The sequence below is a fragment of the Aethina tumida genome, chromosome 5 (genome assembly GCF_024364675.1).
Source record: "Aethina tumida isolate Nest 87 chromosome 5, icAetTumi1.1, whole genome shotgun sequence".
Taxonomy (NCBI): domain Eukaryota; kingdom Metazoa; phylum Arthropoda; class Insecta; order Coleoptera; family Nitidulidae; genus Aethina; species Aethina tumida.
In genome coordinates, this window is record NC_065439.1 from 5,383,633 (window position 1) to 5,393,279 (window position 9,647).

Consider the following 9,647-nt stretch of genomic DNA (forward strand, 5'->3'; position numbering starts at 1 on the left):
AAGATCCATCCTTGGTCCTCTTCTTTTCAACCTCTTTATTTATGACGTGTTGTCTAAGTTAAATTGTCCTGCACTGGCCTATGCTGATGATGTCATAATATACAATAGTATCAAGGATTCCTGTGGCACTGATTTGTGTCTGGTACTGAATATAGATAAATGTTATTACATCGGCTTCTCTAAAAATACTCATTCTTTTACAAGGAACTGTACTTGTAGAGTGTTAGGTCACTCTATATGTCTGGATCATACCCAAAGAAAAACACATCTGGAACAAACGACATGGTACCTATCCAAAAAGGGGAATACATCTAACAAAATTTGCTGACTTTATCAGTTATTATATCGACATTAGATGATTAGTATAAGATACACGTTGCCTTATCTATGTTTGTATTAACTCTATGTGGCACGCTTGGTCTAATAAATCCTAATTAATTATGTTTGGTAATAATAAAATATATTAGATATAACTTAGATTAAATTCATTTTATTTGTAATATTAATACGATAAAAAAGTTTTCCATTATTTTTTAATTTTTTGAGCACATTAAGTGGAAACGACATGCGATTATCGATATCAATTTTATGTATTGCAAACTCATTGAAGCTGGAACAAATCCCAGCCACACTCGTCTGTCTGTCGTTCCCATTGAATGTGAACTCATAATTGTACGTTTTGTCTGAGGCAGATGTCAAAACATACACTCCTACATACAGCACATCCACATCTCCACAGAACGTCAACAAGAACAACGCCTCGTCGAATTTGATGATATCTCTCCAGCAACGCTCTGGAATTAAAATAGGTACCCAGTAACTCCTTGTTAAGTCATCCAACAAGCGATGGTCGTCCCTCGCATGTTGTTCCAGTTGCAAGAGCGAACCATGCCACGTGCACTCATACATAAGAGCAATAGGACAAGGAAACTGCTTCCTTACGCATTCAACCTCGTGCATCTTTACCACCGAACCCAAACTCTCAAACGTACATCCCGACTCCGCATACTTACATGGGAAGAACAACTTTTCGAACAGTCGCTCCAGACGCAAATTACGAGCTCCCTGCTTGCAACCTCTGCACATGGGACATCGGTCGATCTTGTTGAAACATGAGCAGCAATATAAGTGGCCATTAGGACACATGTTCATTGGGGGCTGCATGTAGTTGAAGCAGATGGAGCATTCGAATTCGCAGATCAGATCGTAATTAATTTGGGACATGGTGATTAGTTATATCTTATATGTTTCCTTTGACTGATCGTTTGGGTCGCAGATACTGTTTCCCTTTAATATATACAAATTTGTCAACGTTTACCTATTTATCTCATTTAATTCTGGATTTTGTTAACCCTTCGGTAATAATTCTATTTATTGTGACCTGTTTCATGGCTTCATACAATGAATCTCATCAAATATTTACTACCTATCGTTAAAACTAAAATACTACCAAAAGTAGCTTCTGAACTAAGGGAGATTTTAGGAAATACTGACAAAAAGATTATGTTCCTTTACTAAAGCCATTTGATTTGATTACAACTATTATATTGTCTGGGAAGAAATATGTTATGTTGTCATCAATCATACCGCTTGTGCACAATCCTTAAACGTGTCAAAGACATTAGTAACAAATTAAGAAGTGACTTTCTCACAATTATTTGGAGGGCATTAAATTGTTAACTAAGACTAGACAGCATTTGTGTCTCAAGACAATGTAGAAAACGCTAAGAAGTGTATAACAAAATAGGAGAGTCTGTTTGCTGGAGGTCCATGTTGAGAAGAAGTTGAAGCTGAGGGATTACCTTGATAATAACCTAACTCCAATTTAGTCACTGATCCCCTACAGAGAAGACCATTTCGATGGTTAAGCAATACCTTGCATTGCCGAATGTACCAGAGGTCCTTGAATCCAATTAATTTCTCGTTAATAAATAAAAATGTAGGTATATTTTCCTAAACAGGAACGATATCAAATTCCAGAAGGAACAGATTGCCCTACAAATTTAGGTCAGATAATTTTTTTTAATACAAATTTGTAGTATACATAGAACATAATAAATTTTATTCATTAGTAACTCTTACTCAATAACAACTTACTTTAAATCTTTGTAATAATAAATAATTTTTTCATATCCCTTTATTTTTATTATTTTATATTTATTTTATTTATTATGTTTCATTAAATATGAGTTAATATGTTAAAATCAATTAGGTAAAAATCAACAATTTTAAACCTTATTCTAATGATATTTCTAAGTAAAATAAGAAATTTTACCAGAAATATAAAACATTGTTTTATTAAAATATTTTCTTAATTAATTAGTAATAGTAATTTTTTTTACTGTTTAGATCATTGTTTAACTATTAGTGATAGTTCCTGGTGTAAGGTCCTTTAATGTTGCTTTTTTATACTAATTTGTTTCTTGATAATTTTATTTTTTATTAAAATTGTAACTAAAATTCCTGTTGGTGGGTATTTAGATATGTGGGATCAAAGACATATCAACATTTATTATCAATTGTCATTAACGAAATATAATTTTTTTAAGAAATTTTATTAAATATCAATAAATGCTTATAACTATTTTATGCTAGGTTAATAATAATATTTTACATTTTGATCTGTTAACAGCTGTAACACAATCTCCTTAAATAAACTTAGTCGGCAATAAAGCCGTGTGTTTGTATAAGGGAAAGGGCATACAAATACATACCGGAAATCGATTTATGCTAGTGTCTAGACCAGCTTTATCACATTTGAAAGAGCATTGTGAATTATCAGCATTGATATTTAACTTTCTCGAGTTATTTAAATAACAGACATCTGAACTACAGGATTAATACATCTCAAAGCTATCTATATAAATAAAAGTGAGATATGGCAAGGTTACGAATATTATATATTCGTATTAAGTAAATTAATTAAATAATTAAGTTACTTTTAAAATCTATAGAACAACCATGTAATGGGATACTTCTGACTGTAACCAAAAACAAAGTATATTAACGACAATCCTCTAAAGTTACTGTATTTACATATCCTTTTAATTTTAAGGAAATCCAGATTAATTAATATTTTTTTAGGTACTTCAAATAATTCTTTTTATTATTTACAAGACAAATTAAATAAGTTTTCACACTTAAACGAAGTATAATTAAATCATTCCTTGTTGCCACTCATTCAAATATAAAGAATGAAGCATTTTTAACTTCAATATAATCGAAAGAATACATTAAGATTAATATTATAAACATCCTATTAGCTAATTAGCTAAACTTGTTTTATATGTTATAATTGTGTAGTTTATTAAGTATGTTATATAAGTAAAGCTCCAATCAACAGATTTAACAAAATTTGATTTGTTTATAAAATATATTGTATTTTGAACATAATTTAACTTAGGAACTAAAATTGTAATGTAAAATAATGTATCACTATGTTATTAATAATAATTTTATAATCCATTCAGTTTCAAATCTGTGAGAAATTGAAATAATTAGATGTAATATTATTAAACAAACATTTCACACATTTATTGTTAGGTTTTTTTTTGTAGTGGAAAATAATTACAAACAAAGTATAATTAAATCATTACTTGTTGCCACTCGATCAAATATAAAGAATGAAGCATTTTTAACTTCAATATAACCAAAAGAATACATTAAAATTAATATTATAAACATCCCATTAGCTAATTAGCTAAACTTATTTTATATAATTGTGCAGTTTATTAAGTATGTTATAATATATAAGTAAAGCTCCAATCAACAGATTTAACAAAACTTGATTGATTATAAAATATATTGTATTTTGAACATAATTTAACTTAGAAACTAAAATTCTAATGTAAAACATTATATCACTATATTATTAATAATAATTTTATAATCCTTTCAGTTTCAAATCTATGAGAAATTTTTCTTACTTATATTTAAGAGATGTGCTTTACCTTAAATATAAATGAAATCACATTAAACTTTGATAATTTAAATTAATATATGGCACACAATTAATTGTGTGATTGAATGTTATTAGAACTACATACAGATGAACTACTAAGAATTCACTAGACCTACAACATTAATTAAATATTTTTTAATAAATAAATACAATGTGTAGTGTATTTTTCTTAAGTTAGTGTATTAAAAAATAAATAAAAAATAGGTTTTCTATGAAAAATAAATAAGGTTGGCGACAATGCCAAACGAAATTCGCCATTCAACAATTTGCGCGCCATTTCTCAGTAAAGGTTATCATTTTTTAGTTTTGTTTTATAAAATAGTATTAATAAACGGTAAATAAAATTAGTGCTACACTTATTGGAGTAAATTGTCGAGCAGATGTAATGAATGATCTAAAAAATCTAATGAAACACTCATGGGTAAGTTTCAATAAATTAGGCGAAGAATTAATAAATAATTTGAATGTTTTAGGCCCTAAATCATTAGGTTTGAATAGTTTTGCCATAGGGTCTGTTGGTATTAATTGGGTTGGATGCAGCAGCTCTTTATACTGGTATTAGTATAAATAATGTCAATGTTGTTAAGATGATGAAATTATATTTGTAGGTTTTCTTTGAAGGAGTAGTACAATTTGTTCTTTGGTTTCAACTGTTGAACTGATAAACCATCGAGAAGAGTAATAAAATCTGGGTATGAAAATTTATATTTATTATATTTCTTGTTTAAAAATTTTCCCATTGTAATAATATCTGTTTTTGTTCTATTTGTTTAAATGTCAAGTTTTCTCTTTAATTTTGAATCTTTCATGTCTTTCATAGCACATTTTTGTTAAATTTGTGTTGAATTTCTATCATATAATCTTTTTAACCATTTTATTATTATTATTATTGTTTATTTAGAAACAATACGATTGTTTTTCTCATGCATAGATTTCTGGAGACATAGATGAGAGCAGTGTTTTTAGACATCTAATAGTTTTTACCAATTTATTTATGATATTGTGCCATAATTTTTGTTCACTAATTTTAAATTATTATGTGAGAATTGTTGTTCAGAATTAAGTTGTTTCTTATGTCATTTTCTGTTAATTATTGAAGTATTTATTTAAATACTTATTTATATTGTTCATGAGAGAATGTTTAATGGAAACTGAAATTACTGTTTGGTGAAGATTTAGATGTGCAATGCTAGAAGGATCAAAGTAATCAATATTAAAAGTGAATCTATAAATCCAAAAATTCGAAACTAGATTAACTAAAATAATTTCTCACTTTTAATCTCTTATCATCTGTATCATAATGTCTCTTACGTAAATTGAGAGAGGTATATATCCATTGTTTATGAATATATATTTACACATGTAAGATAATTTTTTATAAAATTATATGTTATATAAATAATTCTACAATTTTTGAGTAAAAACTTCATTATTCATTATTCACCTAAATATTTTTAGATGCCTTTCTACATATTTATTTATAAAAATTTAAGTAGAGACAAAAGATCATAAAATTAAGTTTAATAATTTAATTAATTTTATTTTTATACCATTTCTTGTGAAATCTATAAACTAATCTCAATTTTTTATTAAAATGTTTTATTTACAGAATTAATATATATATATATATATATATATATATATATATATATATATATATATATATATATATATATATATATATATATATATATATATATATATATATATATATATATATATATATATATATTTAATTTTATATATAAATAATTCTACAATTTTGCAACAAAGACTTCATATTTCATTAAAGTATTCACCTCAATATTTTTATAAACACTTTTTTAGATACTTTTTTTATATTTATAAAAATTTAAATAAACTTAATTAAAATAAATTTAATATTTTAAATAATTTTTTATCTTATTTATTTATAGCTTTATGATAATTTATTATAAAATTATATATAAAAAGTTTTTGGAGCACTTTTTTAGATGCTTTTCTTATAATTATAAAAATTTAAATAAACTTAATTAAAATAAATTTAATATTTTTTACATTTTTTATCTTATTAGAAAATTTTTGTCTAATTTTAATATTTTTTATTAAAATATTTTATTTATAGATTTAAGATAATTTACAATATTACACAATTATATAAATAATTCTACAAGTTTGGAATTGACTGAATTGTTTTAGTAGAATAAAGCAGATTTTCTCATTTTATTCTTTAAATATTTTAAATACGACATACAGAATCAATAATATTTTATTTACTACTCTATGCAGAAGCATACACATTTTTTTATAAATATATTTTTTGTTGCTGAAATAGAAATATTAAGCCATGCATTACCTAGAGTTTGTTACTATTATTATTTTATACATAATAGACAAACTGTTGTTAAAAATAGTGAAATGCTTAATTGTTACAGTATTGTTACAATTGTAAACTATTGAAGTATTAACATTTATTTTTGTTTATACAGAATGATGACGATATTTAAAATGGAAGATCTAAGACTCAATTTTAATGAAGAGTGGACAGTCTGTAAAGAAGTAAGGAAACAACACATAATATATATAACATAACATAAAAGAATGAAAGAAGAAAGAAGAAATTCAAAACAATCGTATCTCGATATGGATATAAATCATTAACAGAACTAAGGAAGGTAAGAATATACAAAATGTTTAATTCATAAAAACTCTTATTTATGTGAAAATTAGTAATTAAATATTTTTTTGGATATTTCTGACCAGAACTATATCTTCATCGCCAAAATTTGTCAAAAGTCCTTTTTACTCATTGAAAGATATTATTTGGAATGAGATAATTGATGAATTTTGAAATAATATAAGGATCAAAAAAGAAATTATAAATGAATTGGTTTCTAATATGTTAAATTATATTTATAAACACTTAATTATACTATTATGATAATACACGATTTCTTTGTATATATGACATTTTTTTAATTAATTTATTTAACTTTGTCGTCTTTGAAAGGATGTATAACTAAATAATATTGATTATAACTATCTATGTGATAAAATTTAGTTTGTATTTTGATTTTTACTGGACTAACTGGCCTAATCTAATTTATGTTTTAGGTACTTCGAAATTATATTCAATAAAGGCGTCCAGATTTGCCAATTCAAATGTGAGATCTGTTGAAGTAGTTACAACAAAACAGATGCTTTATTTTAATTCTTTTGGACATTTCTAAACCATATGTAGACCGAATATCTTGTACCCAAAGATAAATTTTCCTCTCACTTTCTTACCAACATCTTTGGGCATTGTTTATTTATATGTATAGAAGTTTCTATACATATTCTATTCTATATAAAATTTTAGGTGTTTTTTTGGTAAAAATCGATTGAATTGATCAAAAGACAAGGAGATAAAATACTAAGAAGACATCACATCACAGCCTTCTACACTCAGACAACTGAAATTGCGAATTTTGCTTATTAAATTTGTGTACATCGAATTACAATTGATAATTGTCTTATTAAGGTTTATAACCTACTGCATTTAAAAAATTAGTGTTGATAAATTTGACAATTTCTTTGAGGTTGTTGAAAGAATGTTCTTTTTCTATATTTTTTATTGGTTCTTTTACAACTTGGACGTTTGTCTTAAAATGTTCATTTAATGTTAAACCTGCAGACTGATGTTGATTCATTAATTTGAGTTGGCCAATGGTTGCTTTTTCATTTCGTTGGATATTTCTGAGGTTCACTTTTATAATTAGATTACTTTTTGTGGATTGGTTGAAACATCACATTTACCTAATTCAACAAATATACTTGGGATGGTAAACTGTTGAGTTTGTCCGTTTGTCAAAATTCGGCATAAATGACTGAATATTTTATTCTTATTTAGTTTTCTTGTGAATAATTGCACAATTTTCAAAGTTTTTTGAAGATTCCATTTTAATCTTATTCCGTAAGTTTTCCGTTATCAGAGATTTGAATTGATATATTTTCTTTAATTTTAGAAAAATTATAAATTTGTCAAGAAAATCAAAACTCACAGGATTTATTATTGTAATTTTGGATATAGAACATATTCAAAAACATAATTTCACGTATTAACCATAATAAAACATATATAAAAATATATTCTCTTTATCAAAATTAACTTTTGGATGGGAAAAATGTTGATAACATGTTTGACTTGCAGTGGAATACCCATCATAAACCTGAACGTTGAGTTTAGAGCATAATAGGATGTTGGAGTCTTTTATATTCTGTGGTAGTGTTCTGGTTTTATTCACCAACAAATCCTCTTCGTATGTTAGATGACTGGTGCAGCCACTGTTCACCACAAACTTACTGTCAAGTTGTCCAGTTTTAAAACATTCCTTTTCTACTTCGAGTAAATACACAGATTTCTTGTTTTGTGGTTTCTTCTTTTTTTTCCCGTAGCAGCTGTCTTCAGGATGATTTTTATTTCCACTGTGACCACATTCGCTGAACGTTTTTCCAAACCAATAATATTTTTCCTGGTGGTTATTCTTGTTGGATTCTTGACCCTTGTTTTGGTTTTCTCTTTTTATTATTGAACAGTCTTTTATAAAGTGCCCTGGCTTGTTGCATTTGTGACATTTTCCACCACTTTTACCTCTTTCTTGAAGGATGTTTTTCAATTATATAAAAAATAAAATATAAAATATAAAATATAAAATATAAAATATAAAATATAAAATATAAAATATAAAATATAAAATATAAAATATAAAATATAAAATATAAAATATAAAATATAAAATATAAAATATAAAATATAAAATATAAAATATAAAATATAAAATATAAAATATAAAATATAAAATATAAAATATAAAATATAAAATATAAAATATAAAATATAAAATATAAAATATAAAATATAAAATATAAAATATAAAATATAAAATATAAAATATAAAATATAAAATATAAAATATAAAATATAAAATATAAAATATAAAATATAAAATATAAAATATAAAATATAAAATATAAAATATAAAATATAAAATATAAAATATAAAATATAAAATATAAAATATAAAATATAAAATATAAAATATAAAATATAAAATATAAAATATAAAATATAAAATATAAAATATAAAATATAAAATATAAAATATAAAATATAAAATATAAAATATAAAATATAAAATATAAAATATAAAATATAAAATATAAAATATAAAATATAAAATATAAAATATAAAATATAAAATATAAAATATAAAATATAAAATATAAAATATAAAATATAAAATATAAAATATAAAATATAAAATATAAAATATAAAATATAAAATATAAAATATAAAATATAAAATATAAAATATAAATATAAAATATAAAATTTTCCCTGATATAATTTAAAATGCTCATAAACATTGAGATTTTTATTTGTTTCTCCATATAAATTCGTGGAGGTATGATGGAAATAGATCTTCTGAGGTACCAAATTGGCAGCGGAGTTTTCTTTTCGTCCTCATCCACATATTTTGTTGTTTTGAGTGTGAATCAGTTGATTCTCGGAGTCACAAAGTTATTTTTGTATATAATCACTTCGTGGTGATAAATTCCTCCGCCAATTCGGTAGATATTTCATATGCCCTCCATCTATAGCCATTTTAAACTTATAAACAAAAAAAGGACTAGGATAAACAGATAAGGTTTCTGCAGTTCTGTC

The 9,647-nt window shown here is 24.5% G+C and overlaps 1 protein-coding gene and 1 long non-coding RNA gene across 3 annotated transcripts; one reads left to right on the forward strand and one right to left on the reverse strand.

Annotated features, from left to right (window-relative positions):
- Positions 1 to 233: 233 nt before the first annotated feature.
- On the reverse strand, positions 234 to 1,224 carry LOC126265583 (E3 ubiquitin-protein ligase SIAH1A-like). The gene is made up of 2 exons (XM_049967468.1): positions 633 to 1,224; positions 234 to 268 (listed from the first exon to the last, which is right to left on the reverse strand). Exons 1-2 carry the CDS (start codon positions 1,222 to 1,224, stop codon positions 234 to 236), a joined length of 627 nt encoding a protein of 208 aa, XP_049823425.1.
- A 2,938-nt stretch (positions 1,225 to 4,162) lies between these two features.
- LOC109607459 (uncharacterized) lies at positions 4,163 to 7,298 on the forward strand. 2 transcript variants are annotated; one of them, XR_002192190.2, is made up of 5 exons: positions 4,163 to 4,382; positions 4,435 to 4,516; positions 4,583 to 4,653; positions 6,430 to 6,615; positions 7,055 to 7,298. It is a non-coding gene; the product is annotated as an uncharacterized LOC109607459 (long non-coding RNA). The 2 variants fall into 2 exon arrangements; XR_007548003.1 differs by having other exon boundaries at positions 4,570 to 4,653; positions 7,055 to 7,296.
- The last annotated feature ends 2,349 nt before the right edge of the window (positions 7,299 to 9,647 follow it).

Bases quoted from the DNA above. Each gene is read 5' to 3' on its own strand.
- LOC126265583 (XM_049967468.1), bottom strand. From the start codon at position 1,224: ATGTCCCAAATTAATTACGATCTGATCTGCGAATTCGAATGCTCCATC. The intron at 269-632 runs GTGTGGCTGGGA...CGTTTGTTCCAG, and splicing joins TGGGAACGACAGACAGACGA to ATGTGTTTTTCTTTGGGTAT.